The 20,564-nt window shown below is 41.5% G+C and overlaps 2 protein-coding genes across 4 annotated transcripts in view; one reads left to right on the forward strand and one right to left on the reverse strand.

Annotated features, from left to right (window-relative positions):
* ASMTL (acetylserotonin O-methyltransferase like) overlaps positions 1-20,564 on the reverse strand; it is a 51,164-nt gene that overhangs the window by 27,366 nt on the left and 3,234 nt on the right. For 2 of the 3 annotated variants that reach the window (XM_078853998.1, XM_078853997.1), the window contains exons 2-7: positions 20,210-20,341; positions 17,498-17,545; positions 16,684-16,748; positions 13,489-13,550; positions 8,407-8,515; positions 453-521 (exon numbers count right to left, since the gene is read on the reverse strand). In XM_078853998.1, coding sequence (XP_078710124.1) covers positions 453-521; positions 8,407-8,515; positions 13,489-13,550; positions 16,684-16,748; positions 17,498-17,545; positions 20,210-20,341 — 485 coding nt within the window. The remainder of the gene's footprint in view (positions 1-452; positions 522-8,406; positions 8,516-13,488; positions 13,551-16,683; positions 16,749-17,497; positions 17,546-20,209; positions 20,342-20,564) is intronic. The other variant, XM_073353970.2, reaches the window with a different exon arrangement.
* LOC144930241 (uncharacterized) lies at positions 4,203-7,575 on the forward strand. The gene is made up of 3 exons (XM_078851785.1): positions 4,203-4,970; positions 5,559-5,789; positions 7,550-7,575. The coding sequence occupies exons 1-3, from the start codon at positions 4,388-4,390 to the stop codon at positions 7,573-7,575; spliced, it is 840 nt and encodes a 279-aa protein (XP_078707911.1). The 5' UTR covers positions 4,203-4,387.

Raw genomic sequence — 20,564 nt, forward strand, 5'->3', positions numbered from 1 at the left:
ACTTTGCCTTGTCCTTGAACAGTATGCTACCACCACCAAGCATTTTAAACAAAGAACAGGGAAAGAGACCACTTGGAGACGTCTTCCCCTCAAAATATCCCCCCAAGCCCTACACACCCCTTTTCCTGGGAAGGCCTCAGAATAATATCCTAACCAATTTTTTACAAAATCATCAAAGACCCAAACCCCTAGATCTTGGAACAATGGAAAAAAAATCAGTCAAGTTCTTAAAAGAAGGATTTTATTTAAAAAAAAAAAAAAAAAGAAAGGTAAAAATCATCTCTGTAAAATCAGGATGGAAAATACTTTACAGGGTATTCAGATTCAAAACACAGAGGATCCCCCTCTGGGCAAAACCTTAAAGTTACAGAAAACAGGAATAAACCTCCCTCTTAACACAGGGAAAATTCACATAAAACAAAAGATAAACTAATCCACCTTGCCTGGCTTACCTATACTGGTTGCAATATTGGAGACTTGCATTAGGATGGGTTGGAGGAGAAGATGGGTTTCTGTCTGGCCTCTCTCAGTTCCAAGAGAGAACAACCACATAAACAAAAAGAAAAGGAGTACTTGTGGCACCTTAGAGACTAACCAATTTATTTGAGCATGAGCTTTCGTGAGCTACAGCTCACTTCATCGGATGCATGCCGTGGAAACTGCAGCAGACTTTATTTATACACAGAGAATATGAAAAAATACCTCCTCCCACCCCACTGTTCTGCTGGTAATAGCTTATCTAAAGTGATCATCAGGTGGGCCATTTCCAGCACAAATCCAGGTTTTCTCACCCTCCACCCCCTCACACAAATTCACTCTCCTGCTGGTGATAGCCCATCCAAAGTGACAACTCTTTACATAATGTGCATGATAATAAAGTTGGGCCATTTCCTGCACAAATCCAGGTTCTCTCACCCCCACACCCCCCTCCCAAAAACCACACACACAAACTCACTATCCTGCTGGTAATAGCTCATCCAAAGTGACCATTCTCCCTACAATGTGCATAATTAAGGTGGGCAGTCAGTGAAGCAAGGATAATTCCTCTTCCCAGGGCACACATTGGTTTGCATGTAATTTGTAGGTTGGTATTCTCAATTACTCCCACATCAACCCAGGGCAGATGCTTCCCCTCCTCTCAGGTATACAGTTTTCAGTCTGATCTGTCGCAGACAGGGGCAGAATAGATTATGTGAACTTTTGACCCCCAGAGGTCTCTCGCTGTTAATTAACAGTCTGGTAGCAGAAAGAACAGCTAAGATGTGCTGTCCAGTTCCTCCCAACTGTGATTCTGCTGCAGCTGTGCTTCAGCAATGCTCTCTCACTCTTCCAGAGGCCATAATCACAACACCTGGATTTCCCATGCTAAACTTTAAATTCTATCTAAAAATCCCAATAGTTTGCCCCTCAAATCTCATCTTTTTCATCAGTTGCATACTTGAGGGAGATTAGTTCACTAAATCAGTGTTCCCAAAAGCATACTGGGAATTTCTTTGCTAATGTGTACTCTTAAAAAAAAAAAAAAAAAAAAAGTATTTTTTTCCCCCACACAGCCCAAGTGATCACCTTATTCTTTGTAACAAACTGCTCCTGCCCCAGATTTAATTATTCTTGTTTGGGTCGAATTTACATTGGTTCCTCTTATCCTACTAAATGTGATTATATTATTATTAGCCAAAAGCAAGACCAATGGAACATGAAGGTTGAGGTTTTAAACATGACAGGAAATTAAGAGTTATGGAGCCAAATCTTCAGATCCAGCAGAGCTATGTTTATTGCAGCACCCTAGGGGACTGGGACAAAAATAGTTCAAAATCACCTTTGCACTCTCCTGATCTCAGAGTCAGCTGGAGGCCAGCTCAGTTCCTAACACAAGGTCTAAGGCTGCACTAACTTACTTAGTTAGTAAGGCACTCTGGAGACTTACCCTTTCACCTTCAACACAGCTCCTATGCTACAAGACGGCTGGAATAGATTGTGTAGAGCTAGTTGTATAGATCTGGCACTACACAGTTTCCTGGGCATCGTACTGCAGAGGTAGCTGAAGAAGGGTGGAGCAGGGGCCAATGATCTGGTCTACAGCTGGGTGTAGAGTATATGCAATATAATGGATTACAAAATCACGCAGTACTGGGCGATGTGACAGATCTGGCAATTCTTTTAAAGATACATAATGTGCAAGTTCCATAGCTTCCTTAGATTTCTCACTTCCCCAGCCTTGGACTGATTAGTGCTACTTAAGTTTTATACAAACCCACCTGTCTCCATGAACGCTCATGACATTCTGAGAATGCTGGCTAATTAGTGGAGGCCGGGGTGGGTGGAGGGAGAATAAGAGGGAACATGGCAAATCTAATAAATGCTTTATTAAAATTCAGTTGTAAGTGTCTCCTGAAATCTTCTTGAAAACATCATTCAAGTAGGCTTGGATAAAAGGGAGGACACACAAGGCCTGATAGTGCTTGATGGACTGTAAAGACTAAGGATTTGTGCTAGGTTCAATTTTATTTAACATCTTCTCTCTCGAGGGAATGTTAATGGCATTCACAGATTAAAATGAATTTTAAAACATCAGCTGAATAAGACAAAATGACCTAATTGATTTAGAAATATGAAGGGTTATTCTCCAAATCAAGAAGGTTCATCTCTTATTTCCCTTCCGTTTTTTACATCCTATAAGATCCCACATTGTGCGATATTCCATGTATCCCAAGATGGCTGGAAAAAACTTCCTCCACAGCACAGCAATGCTGCTCTTTTCAGAGCTGTCAATAAGCCTATTACATGACTCAGAAGGGTCTCAGCACCAGAAAGACTTTTCAACCCCACACCACCAAAGGATTCAGCCAATGCTGACTTGGAGATGAAAGACTCCATTAGTCTCAAACTCTGATCCACTGCATGATTATTACCATTTATTTTACTGAGAACACCAAGAAAGCACTACTTGAATGGTCTGACTTTCCCCAGAAGAATAAAAAACAAACAGATCACATTTTTGAGACAAAAAACTACCTCTAGTTAAGTGCAATTGTTTAGGATTTTACTCAACCCATGTCAAAGTTAATGAATTACAAGTTTGGTTGATAAACACAATAGTGTTGATGCAAGGTGTTTGACTTAGTACTGCATGACATTTTGATTAAATATTTAGAACAATATAAAATGAACATGGAGCACACTAAAACAGATTAAAAGCTGGCTAACTGACAGGCGTCAAAATGTAACTGCAAATGGGGAATTGTTATCAAGGTGTATTTGTAGTAGGGTTCCACAGAGATCAGTTCTTGACCCTATGCTCTTTAACATTTATATCAATGTCCTAGAAGAAAACATAAAATCATCACTCAAAGTTTGAAGATGACAAAAATTGGGGGAACTGGTAAATAACAAAGGAGGACAGTTCACAGATACCAAATGATCCAGATCACTCTGTAAGTGGAGCACAAACAAATATGCATTTTAATATGGTTAAATGTAAATGTATACATCTAGGAACAAAATGTAGGCAATGCTTACAGGGTCGGGGACGCTATCCTGAGAAGCCATGATTCTGGAAAAGATTTGGAGGTTGTGGTGAATAATCAGCTGCCAAAAGGACTAATGCAATCCTGAGATAGATGAACGGGAATCTCAAGTAGGAGCAGGGAGGTTATATTATTTGGCATCGGTGTAACCATTATTGGAATACTGTTTTCAGAGTTGGTGTCCCCAATTCAAGAAGGATGTTGATAAATTAGAGAGGGTTTAGAGAAGAGTCATGAGAATTATTAAAAGGAGTGGAAAACATGCCTTATAGTGATAGACTCAAGGAGCTCAATTTCTTCAGCTTAACAAAGAGAAGGTTAAGAGGTGACTTGATTACAGTCTTTAAGAACCTAGATGGGGAATAAATATTTAATAATAGACTCTTCAGTCTAACAGAAAAACATGAAACATGGGCTGGAAGTTGAAACTAAACAAATTCAGACTGGAAATAAGATGCATGTTTTTAACAGTGAGGGTAGTCAACCATTGGAACAATTTACTAAGCCCTGGTCTACACTAGGACTTTAGGTCGAATTTAGCAGCGTTAAATCGATTTAAACCTGCACCCGTCCACACAGTGAAGCCCTTTATTTCGACTTAAAGGGCTCTTAAAATCAATTTCCTTACTCCACCCCTGACAAGTGGATCAGTGCTTAAATCGACGCTGCCGGCTCGAATTTGGGGTACTGTGGACACAATTCGATGGTATTGGCCTCCGGGAGCTATCCCAGAGTGCTCCATTCTGACCGCTCTGGACAGCACTCTCAACTCAGATGCACTGGCCAGGTAGACAGGAAAAGAACCGCGAACTTTTGAATCTCATTTCCTGTTTGGCCAGCGTGGCAAGCTGCAGGTGACCATGCAGAGCTCATCAGCACAGGTGACCATGATGGAGTCCCAGAATCGCAAAAGAGCTCCAGCATGGACCGAACGGGAGGTACGGGATCTGATCGCTGTTTGGGGAGAGGAATCCGTGCTATCAGAACTCCGTTCCAGTTTTCAAAATGCCAAAACCTTTGTGAAAATCTCCCAGGGCATGAAGGACAGAGGCCATAACAGGGACCCGAAGCAGTGCCGCGTGAAACTGAAGGAGCTGAGGCAAGCCTACCAGAAAACCAGAGAGGCGAACAGCCGCTCTGGGTCAGAGCCCCAAACATGCCGCTTCTATGATGAGCTGCATGCCATTTTAGGGGGTTCAGCCACCACTACCCCAGCCGTGTTGTTTGACTCCTTCAATGGAGATGGAGGCAATACGGAAGTAGGTTTTGGGGACGAAGAAGATGATGAGGAGGAGGAGGTTGTAGATAGCTCACAGCAAGCAAGCGGAGAAACCGGTTTTCCCGACAGCCAGGAACTGTTTCTCACCCTAGACCTGGAGTCAGTACCCCCCGAACCTACCCAAGGCTGCCTCCTGGACCCAGCAGGCGGAGAAGGGACCTCTGGTGAGTGTACCTTTTAAAATGCTATACATGGTTTAAAAGCAAGCATGTGAAAGGATTACTTTGCCCTGGCATTTGCGGTTCTCCTAGATGTAGTCCTAAAGCCTTTGTAAAAGGTTTCTGGGGAGGGCAGCCTTATTTCGTCCTTCATGGTAGGACACTTTACCACTCCAGGCCAGTAACACGTACTCGGGAATCACTGTAGAACAAAGCATTGCAGTGTATGTTTGCTGGCATTCAACCAAAATCCGTTCTTTATCTCTCTGTGTTATCCTCAGGAGACTGAGATATAATTCATGGTCACCTGGTTGAAATAGAGTGCTTTTCTTCAGGGGACACTCAGAGGAGCCCATTCCTGCTGGGCTGTTTGCCTGTGGCTAAACAGAAATGTTCCTCGCTGTTAGCCACAGGGAGGGGGGAAGGTTGAGGGAGTAGTCACGCGGTGGGAGGAGGCAAAATGCGACCTTGTAACGAAAGCACATGTGCTATGTATGTAATGTTAACAGCAAGGTTTACCCTGAAAGAGTGTAGCCACTGTTTTATAAAATGTGTCTTTTTAAATACCGCTGTCCCTTTTTTTTCCTCCACCAGCTGCATGTGTTTCAATGATCACAGGATCTTCTCCTTCCCAGAGGCTAGTGAAGCTTAGAAAGAAAAAAAAATGCACTCGCGATGAAATGTTCTCCGAGCTCATGCTGTCCTCCCACACTGACAGAGCACAGACGAATGCGTGGAGGCAAATAATGTCAGAGTGCAGGAAAGCACAAAATGACCGGGAGGAAAGGTGGCGGGCTGAAGAGAGTAAGTGGCGGGCTGAAGAGAGTAAGTGGCGGGCTGAAGAGAGTAAGTGGCGGGCTGAAGAGAGGGCTGAAGCTCAAATGTGGCAGCAGCGTGATGAGAGGAGGCAGGATTCAATGCTGAGGCTGCTGCAGGACCAAACCAGTATGCTCCAGTGTATGGTTGAGCTGCAGCAAAGGCAGCTGGAGCACAGACTGCCACTGCTGCCCCTCTGTAACCAACCGCCCTCCCCCCCCAAGTTCCATAGCCTCCACACCCAGACGCCCAAGAATGCGGTGGGGGGGCCTCCGGCCAACCAGCCACTCCACCACAGGGGATTGCCCAAAAAAAAGAAGGCTGGCATTCAATAAATTTTAAAGTTGTAAACTTTTAAAGTGCTGTGCTTAAAGTGCTGTGTGGCATTTTCCTTCCCTCCTCCACCACCCCTCCTGGGATACCTTGGTAGTCATCTCCCTATTTGTGTGATGAATGAATAACGAATGCATGACTGTGAAGCAGCAATGACTTTATTGCCTCTGCAAGCAATGATTAAAGGGAGGAGGGGAGGGTGGTTAGCTTACAGGGAAGTAGAGTGAACCAAGGGGCCCGGGGGGTTTCATCAAGGAGAAACAAACAGAACTTTCACACCGTAGCCTGGCCAGTCATGAAACTGGTTTTCAAAGCTTCTCTGATGCGTACCGCGCCCTCCTGTGCTCTTCTAACCGCCCTGGTGTCTGGTTGCGCGTAACCAGCAGCTAGGCGATTTGCCTCAGCCTTCCACCCTGCCATAAACGTCTCCCCCTTACTCTCACAGATATTGTGGAGCACACAGCAAGCAGTAATAACAGTGGGAATACTGGTTTCGCTGAGGTCTAAGCGAGTCAGTAAACTGCGCCAGCGCGCCTTTAAACGTCCAAATGCACATTCTACCACCATTCTGCACTTGCTCAGCCTGTAGTTGAACAGCTCCTGACTACTGTCCAGGCTGCCTGTGTACAGCTTCATGAGCCATGGCATTAAGGGGTAGGCTGGGAGGGAGGTAACGGGGGCCTGACGATATGTACCCAGAACCACCCGCGACAATGTTTTAGCCCCATCAGGCATTGGGATCTCAACCCAGAATTCCAATGAGCAGCGGAGACTGCGGGAACTGTGGGATAGCTACCCACAGTGCAACGCTCCGGAAGTCGACGCTTGCCTCGGTACTGTGGAAGCGCTCCGCCGAGTTAATGCACTTAATGCACTTAGAGCATTTTCTGTGGGGACACACACACTCGAATATATAAAACCGATTTCTAAAAAACCGACTTCTATAAATTCGACCTAATTTCGTAGTGTAGACATAAGGGTCATGGTAGATTTTCCATCACTGGCAATTTCAAAAACAAAATTGGATGTTTTTCTAGAAGATCTGCTCTATTTTGGGGAAGTTCTATGGCCTGTGTTACACAGGAGGTCAGACTGGATGACCACAATGGTCCACTCTGGGCTTGGAATCTATGAATCATGAGGAGTACAAATCCATACAACAGAAAAACTTGCATCTTTCTCTGTAGCAATATAAAACCTTCTCCTGTATTTTTTTTAAATTAGATTTACAGTCTAGTGGGTTTTTTTTTTTATTACCTATCCCTCCCCAGTAGCAGTGGCTAGAGTCAAACTAATGTGGGAACATAGTCTGTCAATTTCCCCATGTAATTTGCACACTGTAACCCTTATGGACAGTAACCCTGCTAATTCCAGGCCTGTCTTCCACTGAAGGCAGTGCAGCCACTTCTGTATTGATTCTGTATGTATTTGCACAGTTTTCCATAGAGATGAGAAGCTTTAACATTACAGTCCCTTCAGCAGCCGCTGCCCCATTATTGGTTTACAGGTAGAAGCCTGTAGCTGTTAATGACTCAACTCATAGATAAATCTAAGCAAAGACTCCTTCCAGCTCTCTGTATATCTTGATTAAGCTGTTAGTATCAACATGGACATTTATTAGTGCTGATTAATACAAAACAAATGCAAGTGTTTTCTCCACTTTGTAAGAGTTCTGCTGTAGGTAGTGCACTCATAACTGGAACATGCAATGATAACTGGCTCTATATCCTCACTACTGTGAGCTGCTGCATGTCCTAAACACCAACTGACGTCAGTAGGAGTTGAAAGTGCCTCACAGAATACAGAATAGAGTTCATTGTAAGTGTAAGGATAAGCTAAGGCTCTTCCAACTTTCCATACTATATCCATTGAGGGCCTAATTCTTTTCTCACTAACAATCTGTTTCATTGCTGAAGTCACTAGATGGGTTCCAATTACCTTCATTGGGATCAGGCAATAATTAAACTAAAATTGGGCCTAAAACAGAATACTGCACAATTCCATTGTGCCATCCATTGCCTGAACTTTCAAATTAAGGGGCTATTGAGAAAAAGACTGCTAGCACGCTTAAAAAGATTGGGTTCAGAGTTTCCACCCTGGGAATTCAAATCTAGTCAATGTTGTGAATGCAACATTAACTTCCTTTTTGTTTCACACAGCACATCAACAACTGCATATACACATGGCCAATTTCCCCCCAAAATGTGGCATACTGCTTCCTTTGTATTTGAGGCCAACAATGTCTTAAGGCCTAAACTCAAGTTAGATGTGCTGCGTTCAGCAGCCTACTTACATTGGTTCACCACTGTGAATATACTCCCACAAAAGCTCCTCAGATAGTTCAGCAAATTTAACTTTTGTCTCTTCATAGAAATCAGTGACTTCAGTCTCCAGACGATTATCTACAACAAAAAATCCCACTGTAAACAAAGAATTGTAACATTGTTACCTGGGGTTTTTTCAACCCAAGGCTCTCGGTAACTTTTACTCTGTGGGAGGTGGTGTCAGGAAATAAATCAGGGGAGACATGGCCATCCGAATGATAGATGGCTGGCACAAACAGGACAACACAACAGTGCTTTCTTTTAAAGCTACACTTTACTTAGTCTCAAGCACTTACACACCTCCGCAACAGGTTAGTAAAACACCCCCAACCCTCGATAATTACCGAAGCTGAGTGTGGCTCTCGAGTGGCACAGCGGCAGCCCATTTGCCAGTGGGGGAACACAAGATGAATCCAGAGGGAGAGTCCAGTCCCGAAGAGTCCCCCTACCTCAAACTTTTCCCCCTTATTTACACATTAGTAATAGAATTACATGTCCCTTAAAGAAAACTTGTTAAGCAAGCAGTTCCAATGAGCAAGCAAGAAGCTCCTTCTGATTATTGATTAACCATGTGTGGGTTTTTCCAGTTTGCAGCCTTGAGGCCCCAATAGACATTCCTGGGGCACATCCTGCTCTTCTAAAAATGCATGTATCAGCAACTTCAACACAATTCTTATCAGGAAGGACATGGGGTCAAGCTGCCCTTTCTGTGGCATCCAAAACTCCCTCCCCTCCTGCCTTGGTCAAACAGACTGCTGAATGGCCAATTTACAGCCTACTGACTTGGCTGCTTTTAGCAATAAGTCATAGTGGTTTCAGGCACTTTAATTTCACGTTCTACAGGGAGACTTTGGCAAACCAGTAATGACACTAAAGGATAAAATAAATCTTGATAAATGGTTTACATTTTGAATACTCTGCAACTGACATTGTTCACCCGAGAAAACAGTTATACAGGCAGACTTTTGATTCTATTTTAGGAAGAGATGTATTTAAGAGATGCTTTTAAGGTTAGTGGGCTCAAAAATTTGACCTACTTCTTTGCCTCCCTTATTAATGGCCTTTGTCACTGAAAGGTCCAGATTCCTGTATGTGTATATATATATATATATAGATGTGTGTTTGTGTGTGTGTATATACATATACATACACACACACACACACGCTACTCCTGGGGGAATTCTGCATCCCTGCGCTTGCGCAGAATTCATGGCCCCTGCAGATTTCTTTGCTTCCCCGCAGAAAAAGGGGAAGCAAAGGGAAGCTGCAAGAGAGGTCATGCGACCCATCCCCAGTAATGCAGACAGGTTGGTTTGGGCACCTAGAGCAGCTGGTAGAGACATAAATCACCACCGGGGGGTAGGGGGCTGGGCAGTGGCGTGCAAGAGAGACACTCTGTCCCTCTTGCTTGCAACTGCAGCATGCTCAGTGTGGAGGGGCAGGGCTCTGGGGTGTTTCTGAAGAGGTAGGCGCGGAGCAGGCTCTGTTCCCTCAGGCAGAGCAGAATGCAGAAGCCTGCCTGCTTAGTGAATTCCCCCAGGAGTATAAAATAGGTGTAAAAATTTTAAGGCTCCTTTACATTGCCAGAGTGGTCTAAAGGAGCTGTATTGTAAAGGACCATATAGTGCTTTAGTGATTAGAACTGGTCCAAATGTTTGGACTGAAAAAGTTTCCTGTCAAAATGTGCTCCATTAACTTTTTGCTACTGACCTTTTTGGAGATGGTCAGTAGCTAGTAAAAATTGTGAGTTTGAGTCCCCAGCCCTCACTTCCTCTTCAGTTGCCTATGATGTAGCACTCAGCATACGGCTGCATATATTTGTTGACTAATAACTAGAAGTAAAGGGTTAATACTAGCAATATACTATTAGACAAAGGGGTTTTGGCGATTTCCTCTAGTGCTCCTCGCTACCATTCTCCATTCTTTGTATTCTAGTTTAAATAAATTACCAAAATAACAGAAACCAGCTTGATTATATTGTGTTATTTTGACAAAAATTATGCAGAATTTTAAAATATTGTGCTCAGAATTTTTAATTTTGTGATGCAAAATTCCCCCAGAAGTAAGCAAGACAAGGGCTTACTCCCAAGTGCAAGTGGAATATCTATTCAAGAAAGCCAAAGTGAGTAAAACCCCACATTGTCTAATTCTGCAGAGTCACAGCATGTACCTCTCTACCCAGGTGGAGAGGGAGAGAGAGAATCATAGTAGGATGAAATTTGAATAGGAAGAGCTTATTCCCCCTTTATGGAATGCTCCCAGAATTAATTCTGTCATTGCATGACTACTGGTTGATTGCCTGCACTGGCAGGCAATCTGCCTAGCTCAAAATCAGATTCAGTGGACATGCAATCAAAAACAGAGTAAAAGAAATGCAGTAGCCAACCCCCTAACATTGTAAATGCCATTATATTTAGCAATGTGTCACAGCATAAAACTGCAGCAGTGCATATAAGCACATACAATAGCTGCAAGCAGCAGTCTGTGTCATCCAGCAATCCCTATTATCCTAACATTTCCTCTGCAGCAGTAGAGAGCAGTGCTGAGCTGTAACATCCCATTTAAGCCGACACAAGCACTTTTGGTTTCTGTAGCTCGAAGCTGGTTTTGAGCAACCTGCAATGCAGAGTTGTGCAGATTTCGCTGCATGGAAAAAAAGCCTTTGAGTGCTGGAATTAGAGCCCATGTGGGTTGCTCCAAGGGATCTGAAGCATACTGTCAAATATATATATATTTTAACTAGTGATCTGCGTGCAGATAAGAGGAGAATATTGCTCTTGGTTTGGTAGGGAAGAAGGAAGGAAACGTAATGCTCTATAAGTAGGCCCAAATGAATGATAGAGCATTATGTTTCCCTCCATCTTAATATTCTGACAGCAGTGGAAGTTTCTTGGCAGAATACTCAGAGAACTGCAGTATGGATCAGAGATAAAGAGTTTTATCCAAATACTACAGTGTGAGTGATGGAAAACATTAACATTTCTCATAAAGCAACTTTCAGATTTCATCAAGAAGGTTACAAACAGTGAGTAAAAACAATTATGCATAAGTGATTAAAACATAAATTGACAATGTGGTCATTCTGTAACACGATGCTTGGTAACAGGCTTTTTAATGATCTGCTAACAGAAAAATGGTGCACTCCAGGAACTTTTCTGTTAATTGCAATATTCTGGGGAATACTTTTCATTCATCAAATGCTGCTTTGGCTTAAGTGCATATACTCAAAATGGAATCTGCTGTCACACTCTCAATAGTACCGGATTGCTCCTCTTTACTTGCTTGCAAAAGTCAAAAGAAGAGTCTATACATTTTAAATTACTGTTTACCCTTTGAAAACCACTGGACAACTTTTTTACAGTAGTTTCTCCCACCACTGCATATGCACATTTTTTATATGGGTACTAGGCTGCAGAGACAACTGGTTTGGTTTTTAAAGGTAAAAGCATTTATTCTGAAAAAAGCTTTTCAGAGAGTTGTATGGCATCTGCAAACAGAGAAAGAGGGGCAAGAGATTTGGACAAATTTCAGACAACTGATACTTCTGGGAGTTCCCTGAGTGAAATCCTGACTTTACTGAACTCAGTGGGAGCTTTGCCATCAAGTTCAAGAGTGCTGGGATTTTACCCCATGTGTGGAATGATGGTAGGAAACCATAATATTTATTATTGCTGTTATACTACCTAGGAGCCCTAGTCATGAACCAGGATGCTATTGTGCTTGTTGCTGTACAGACACAGAACAAAGACAGTTCCTGCCCTAAAGACCTTACAATCTAAAGTATAAGATGTGAGACAACAGATGGATATAGACAGACCAATGGGGGAGTACAAGGAAACAATGAGACCATATTGGTCAGCATAATTTGACGGAGAAATCCCTTACTGGTCAGAAACCCATACATTTTAATGAATTATTTATGAAACAAAATATGGTCCAGGTCAATCTCAAACCCAGGACTGCACAGTTAAAAGTTAATGAACAAACCATTTTTTCACTTACCACCCAACAGATTTATTAGAACCGCTATTAATAATGGAAAAGTAATTTTCTAGAAAGCCATTCTCTTTACAACCTAGATATTAAGAAACTAAGTAGGACCCATACATGTGATAATCTTCACCATACTTGAACAGCATAGCCACTTCATTCTCACCTGAATAAAGCCCAGCAAAAAAAATGAGTATGGATTGGATTCTGCCACCTTTCTCATGTTTACTCTGGGCCTGATCCAATGTCCGCTGAAGTGAGCAGGGAGATACTCCCATTGATTTCAGTGGGGACTGGATCAGGCTCTCTTTCAGTAGCCCTACTGATTTCAATGAAGTGCCTATTCTATTCTTAATAGGCTCTTATACCACTCTTAACACTAATTTCTGAGTACCCTTCAGCAATGCATTAAGTGATGCAACTAACATCTGTCACACATGGTTCATTCTCTCATCATCCTTTATGTGCAGCACAATGTTTAGTTTGTAGGAATGTTTGCTTATTTTATTTAATTACAGGTGTGGAAGACACTGCATTTCTGAGCAACAAGTCAGAGAGAGTTTATTACGACCAATTGCAAAGGAAGACTGCGGTCGGATGGGGGGGTCTCCTGACCTTAGGCAGATCTTCCCCCTACAAGCACTGTAAGACAAGTATTTATACTTTCCTGTTATATATATCAACGACTAACAGTTATCCTTTGTTTATGCAAATTCCCTCCAGACACTACCATATCTCAAGGTTTCTGCTTAAGTCGGCATTCCATCTTTAAAAACTAAAAACAAGGCGAAAACAGCATCTCTTACAACTCTCACATTATTAGGGTAAGGGTTCCTGTCACTCTACCCTTAAATCTGACTAAGACATTTACCCCCAGATCCTCCTTTTTCCTCTTTCTGCTTCCACACAGATAATCCACTCCTCAGTATGGGAAAGGGTGGCAGAATCAGATGTTGTATGAAAGGGTTCCATCTTCACAATTAGAGTAAAATTAGATAACATACGTCTATAAGAAGATAAGACTTTACCACATAGGTATCTGTACAGTTCTCTGCAATTACCTTTACTGCTGCAGTGAACAATGGCCACTCCCGTAAAGACACTGTGCTCCTTCCCACTCAAACTAGGAGGGAAAAAATGAAGAGTTTTATAAAGTCTCTTTCTTCTTAATTAATGCATCATTGCATTACTATTTCACAGGTTTACAGAGTTCCACAAATAAGCCAATGGACACCACAGAAAAATACCAGCTCTGGTTCATATTCTTACACACAAGACATTGGGTTTTGATTTTTCTTTCACAAAGGTGAAGAGCTAAAACACAAAATGGTGCAGAAGGATTGGCACAGTCATCGGAATCTTTCAATGCTTAGTGTCCCCAAAATAGTAACACCTGCTGGCTGCTCAGTGGCCTACAATATGTTCATTTATATTGAAGTAAAATTAGGTTTTTTGGTTTTGTGTTCTTATTTTACTGTACTAGAGGAGAAGTGTCAGTCTCATGAGCAAAACAGGAACATCACCATAATAAATGGTACCGTGATAGGAAGCTTCAGCAAAAGGATAATCCATGGAGGGCTAGGTTGTACCTTTCCTTTCCTCATGCTGAATGGGAATATTGGTACTTCACAACACCAGTATTCCCATTCATTTCAACTGGTGCTTTCAAAGAATGGCTCAGAAATATCAGCGGGGAAGTGGGGGAAGCTTGAATTGCTATTACTTATTTTGTCATGAAACGGATTTTACTCTCCTGAGTAGTTAACTACCCTCTTTGCATGGAACATTGAGCACAGAGAGAAAACTGTACAGTTCATAGGTGTGTAAGCAGAACCAGTGTAAGTTGAGGCAAGACAGCTTAACTTATCAGACAGTCTGATTATGAAATAGGATCCTAAACCTGAATTGTAATACCCTTACTCATATCAGATAATACCTCCCACCCTAGGTAGTCCCATTGAAGTAAACTACTTGTGAAGCATTAAACTACTCAATATAAATCATCCATTCTGACCCCTTGGAAGTCTGTGTAGCTGATTCGATAATTAACACAGAGATAAGAGACAAGAGTTTACATTGCTAGCACTGGATGCAAAATGGTGGTGGGGGGGAAATATTTCAAATTCCCTCCCCTCCTTCCCAAATTCTCAAGTAATATATCCTAAGAATTGTAAGTCGCTTATAATTACTCTAGTTGCTTTAATCGTTTAAGGACTGAAAAATATTGTGTAACAAAATCTTGTTTTAAAAGTTTTGGGATGACCTTTTTTTTTTTTTTTGAGTAATGTAACTCACAAGACAGTTTATATTAATTCTGATCCACAAACATCTTTGTACATTTAGTACAAAAGTGACTATTTTCTGGAAGTCACCGAACCATGGTACAATTTCAAGCAAAGTTATGTATTAAATGAGAAGACCCTTTGCAGTCAGACCCCTTCGTGAGTTTGGCAGGATATGTTTGGTCTCCTGAAAATATCACATTCTGCTCTTACTCATTCGCTCTGAACAACCATTACTTTTTATGGCTCCATCAAAATGGAGAAACCTAATTCATCAGCACAAAATCTAAATTAGAGCCACAAAGCAAAAAAACCAGAAAGCCATATGCAATGTGTTCTGTCCAGTGAATTTTTCCTAAATTAGTTTGTCTCTTTCATCAGCTCATATTCAATAAGTTGTATGTCACTGGCAGTTTGCCACACAATAGAATAATGATCAGCAGACTTTTCACATATCATTCTTTAACAAAGACACCATTTTATTTTAAAAGTGGTACAATGGCAGCCTTGAGAAAATGTGACAGTGTAACCTCCTACTTAATGGTCCCACCTGAATAACCCAGAGCTGCATTCCTCCTACACATGACTACTGTAGGCAAGTATTTCTTAGTTTATGAATTATTACTATGTACTTCTTATCTTGAGATTTGTCTTACACTAAAAGCTTACATCCCACAAAACTGGCACATAAACACATTTGCTTTGATGACATTTTTCTACTGTGTTACTTAAATGTTTATTGCCATGATCTCAGAACTGCAAACCTTTAAGGGGAAAAAAAGGTAGGTAAGTGAGTTGCCCCTAGAAGGCAAATGTGGTTTCTTCAGATTGAGATACAATCTGATTTCTCCTTCAGGCCTCAGGACAGGATAACAGCCTAACAGCATTAGAAAGTTAGGAGATTGAGTGACAATCAGTTCAAGTGTTCTAGCCTGGTAACAGGCTACAGTATTGTGTAATTGGCGCTTATTAAAAATGATGAGCTGCAGAAAGAAATAATTGCATTAATTAAATAGCTCACATATGGTAAGCAACAGAATGAGTCTGAAACATGGGGAAGAGGACATCATTAAGCTCAAATCATAGAATATCAGGGTTGGAAGAGACCTCAGTAGACCATCTAGTCCAACCCCCTGCTCAAAGCAGGACCAATCCCCAATTTTTGCCCCAGATCCCTAAATGGCCCCCTCAAGGATTGAACTCACAATCCTGGGTTTAGCAGGCCAATGCTCAAACCACTGAGCTATCCCTCCCCCTTGGTTGAGCCACCTTCAAAGAAGAAAAATAGAAGCCTGAGATGACTTAAGGACCCCAATGTATGACAGGAGAATAAGATATGATAGTAAAAAAAGGCAAAACTTTTGTTCTTGGTTACACCAATGTAAATTCAGTGTACTTCTATAAAAAAAAAAATTATACTGTAAAGGAGAGCACAATATGGCTCCAAAAAAGGAATTCCTGATTAGTTTTCTCCTAATACACACATCATGCAAACCGCACCTGAGGAGAGGCAAAGGACCAATACCAAATGCCTGTACAGTTAAAGAACTTTTATTATTGACTTCCTTAATAATAAAACAATTGCAATGCAAATGCAAAAGAAGTTATCCTAATGATACTAATGCAACATTGTGATTGAGACTCTGGAAGGACACAAGTCAGGAAATTCCAAGCAATGGATCCTAAACACACCATATTTCACATCCCTTCTACAGATTAGTAATTTGTAAAAATATTTTATTTATAATCTTGTATTATTGTACTGCCTAGGAGTCCCAGTTATGGACCAAGTCCCCACTGTGCTACACACTGTACAAAAAGACGGTCCTTGCCCCATGGAGCATATGTTGTTATCTTTTATGCAACTCTGTGCGTGAGTGTTATAGAATTTTGCAGTTCCAATTGCTGCAGAAAACATTGCCTGGTTGTAGAATTGCCTGATTAATTCATTTAACCTTATTTAAAACTACGAACCTTGACAGCATCTTATATGCATCTTGTTTATCAACTGGTTTCTCCAGAATCTGTTTTCCCACAGTCTGAAATGGAAAGAGAAAAATACTCTACTGTGTATCTCTAATATGCTGAAATTGAGATCAGGAACAGACTTTTCAAACCATGATTTTAGCCAGCCCTGCCAGCAACATTAGTCTACTGAAAAGTATCATGTTAAGTATCATATAATGATACTGACCTCCTCTGTAAAGCTTTTTGAGACCTATGGATAAAAAGCACTAAATAAGAACCTTGGAGACATGAGCCGTCTATTTATTAAGAGAGCACATACTATCAGTGCAAGCTTCCCCTCCACCTGGTGGCTGTTAGAAGAAACTGCAGAGGTGAGTGGCTAATTCAGGGTCTATCATAATTCATTCTTTGCCCTCTTTGTGAGGCTACCAGTAAGAGTGCCATTTGTGTTGGCTGTTAAAAATGTCTTAAATGGCATTGCTTAGGCGATGCATGTTTCCTGATTCTCACAGCTGTCAAATAACTGAGTGTCTCTTCCACCATATTAGAGAGCCCGATACGGATTATGGAATATGGAGTATGTATACAAAAAATAAAATAAAGGTAGTGGTGGAAACCTTGTCACTTGAGATATTTCAAACCAGACTAAGTACTAGAAAATATACCGTAGGGACAATTCTGCACTGACAGGAGGATGGACTAGATGACTAGTCGGGCCTTTTCCATCTTTAAATTTCTAGGAAGTTAGACCCCAATAAGGGAGTTTTAGCACTGGTCAAACATGATTCAAACTACTGCTAAACTACACGAAAATTCTTACCACAATAGTGTCTGCTCCTATAACAATATCTGGAGTTCTAAGGTGTTTCTGGAAAGATAAGGAGACAAAAAAAAAGAAAAAAAGTAAAAAACAAACCATCAAACAAAAACCCCCAAAATATCCAACTCAAGACACTGTAGCTTTACCGCTTGGAAGGTATTGATCCAAATATATCTAGAAAGGAGTTGAAGTCTATGCATCCTTAACAGAATTGTAATCAGTTACATCTGTGAAAAACCAAGGAAAGCAAGGACTGTGGGCAGAAATAACTGAGGGTATGATTTTGCCTGCAGAACTTGTACTGATGATGAAGTGCACCCAGGAAAGAACCCAACTCAACTCTCAAGCACAGGTTGAGTTTCAAGGCTGCCAGTTACAAAAAAACCCCTTTTTTGTAATAAGCCAAGTGTATTGGATATGGAAATCATTGAAACACATTAACAATGAGTCCCAAAATGCCATTTTTATGGAGTTACTATTCAGATGTCCTTAAGTGTACTTGCATACCCCTCAACCACCTGAATTTAAACATATCCAGACATTAATAGGAGTTCTAAGGTTTCGTTTTATAGAATTCTCTCAGCCCTTTCCTTTTTCCCTCTCCCTGCTCTCAAACTGCAAAGTGTTCTGATTGTCCAGGATTTTTTGCTTGCCTACATTTCATTTGGATGCTTTCTGACCCTAACCCTACAGTTTATCATTGAATGATGTAACATGGCTGAGACTTACATTTATTCATTGTTCGTGATAGACATGACTGTTGATATAAACTTACTTCTTACGGCAGCTTGTTTTCATGAATAGAGAAGGCTCTAGTCTTAATATATTAGGTAAGAGTTAATACAGCAAATGAGAGGAGGAACTCTACTGGGAAACAGTGTAAGATTTGATATCATAATAAAAAGTGACAGAGCTAACATACTGATTAGTTTTAAATGGTACAGCTACATCAGGGGTTCTCAAACTGGGGGTCAGGACCCTACAGCGGGTTGCAAGGTTATTACCTTGGGGGTAACGAGCTGTCAGCCTCCATCCCAAATCGCGCTTTGTCTCTAGCATTTATAATGGTGTTAAATATACAAAAAAAGTGTTTTTAATTTAGGGGTGGGGGTCACACTCAGAGGCTTGCTATGTGAAAGGGGTCACCAGTACAAAAGTTTGAGAACCACTGAGCTACATCCATATGCTACCTAACGAAATCCTGTATATAGGAAGCACTCAAAATCCTTCTGGATAGACTTAAGAAAACTATGAAGTAGCAGGAAAATTTTTAATAGTATTCCACAATTAAAGTCCACTATATTCTTGTTAAGGTTTGAAATCCACTGCCCTAATATTACACCATAGTCTGAAGAAGAAAGTGACAGAAACAGATATGAATCTGTGTAATCATTTACATAGGATATAATTCAATATTTGCTCTGACAGACAGTGTCATTTGGCAACGGTGTTGGTATGGCGCATTCAGTATAGGTGAATCGATCTCAGAAAAGGATTAGTCTCTATTCCTCCCTTCCAGAGGAAGGTCATTAAGAAAATATTTGCAGATCCACACCAATAGCAAATGACATCCTATAAGAATTTTTTTTAAAACCTAATCATTTGGGCTTCAGGCTTGGTTGTGGCACAGAACCAGCCTTAATCACTGTGGTGGAGCACATTAGGGCAGTAGGCAGAAGTCTAATATCTATGCTGATAAATCTAATACTGGATTTCGACAACATTGATCACAAGGCTCTATTGGCTTGACTATAAGACTAGTGGAGAGGCAGACCAAGTTGCCTTAGTTCAGGGATTGGCAACCTGTGGCACGCGGCCCGTCAGGGAAATCCACTGTCGGGTCAGGACGGTTTGTTTACCTGCCACATCCACAGGTTCAGCCGATTGCAGCTCCCGCTGGCCACGGTTCACTGCTCAAGGCCAATGCAGGCTGGGGGAAGCGGCGGTCAGCACATCCCTCGGCCCGCATCGCTTCCTGCAGACCCCATTGGCCTGGAACAGCGAACCGCGGCCACTGGGAGCTGCGATCAGCTGAACCTGCGGACGCTGCAGGTAAACAAACTATCCCGGCCCCCAGCAGATTTTCCTGATTGGCCGCGTGCCAAAGGTTGCCGATCCCTGCCTTAGTTCATTGTTTTCAGAAAGAGGTCAGAGGGCTGTCTGCTGGGCAGCTGGTTTTTTGCTTCATTTATGAAGGCTCACACTGCTCACTCCAGTCACACTTCTTGTTCACACAATATCTGAAGCCACTCACAGATTGCAAGGCATTATGGGTTACAGTATCATTGGCATGCTGATGACAGTCAGATCTGTATCTCCTCATAGGACCTAAATAGAATTGCATCTCTGCTCACCAAGTGCCTGGAAATCCTGGACAAAGTCTAACTATCTCAGACTCAATTTGGAAAGTTAGCTGTTGGCAGGACTTGGCGATTATACCTCAATTTAGAGCTTCTGCCTGCTGTCAGAGCTGTCTGTAATCGCTGTTTTGGCCTTTCACAAACTGAAGGCACTGGAGCACCTTTTAGCAAGTCTAGCCCATTTCAACTGATAGTTGCCACAACAGTGACATAGGGGAAAATGTGTCTGTTTGCTTAAAGGATGCAAATACATCTGTATATTTACTACCTTACAAGTGCACGCAACAGTAATAAATAGTGAGAACACCACACAAACACAAGATTTGACTATTGAAATAGCTGACAGACTCACTAGATGCATTCTATTTGCCACTTCAAGTGCCTTCTGCTTTGCTGTTTCTATGGCATACTCATAAGGGACTGCAAAAGATGACTTCTCAAGTGTCTCTTTAAACCAGGATGGAACTACCTCAAATCGGAGACCCTAAAATATACAAAGGAAAGGCAATGTAGTGAGCATCATCAAATGTTTTGGAAAATTAAAGTGGATTTTGCTCTTTTTTTAGGTCTATTTCCTCTACAGTACAAATTACATTTAATTATGCAAAAAGTAAATCAGAATAGAATGGAAGCTAATCTGAGAAATATCAGTGAAAACTATCTAGTTATTTATTTTTAAAAATTAACCTACTGTAAAATGCCATGTG

This window comes from Lepidochelys kempii, chromosome 1 (assembly GCF_965140285.1).
Source record: "Lepidochelys kempii isolate rLepKem1 chromosome 1, rLepKem1.hap1, whole genome shotgun sequence".
In the NCBI taxonomy this organism is placed as follows: domain Eukaryota; kingdom Metazoa; phylum Chordata; order Testudines; family Cheloniidae; genus Lepidochelys; species Lepidochelys kempii.

Excerpts from the sequence above, each read along its gene's own strand:
- LOC144930241 (XM_078851785.1), top strand. The coding sequence starts at position 4,388 with ATGCAGAGCTCATCAGCACAGGTGACCATGATGGAGTCCCAGAATCGC. Across the intron at positions 4,971-5,558 it reads AGGCGGAGAAGGGACCTCTG|CTGCATGTGTTTCAATGATC; the intron begins GTGAGTGTACCT and ends TTCCTCCACCAG. Across the intron at positions 5,790-7,549 it reads TAAGTGGCGGGCTGAAGAGA|TTTTCCATAGAGATGAGAAG; the intron begins GTAAGTGGCGGG and ends GTATTTGCACAG.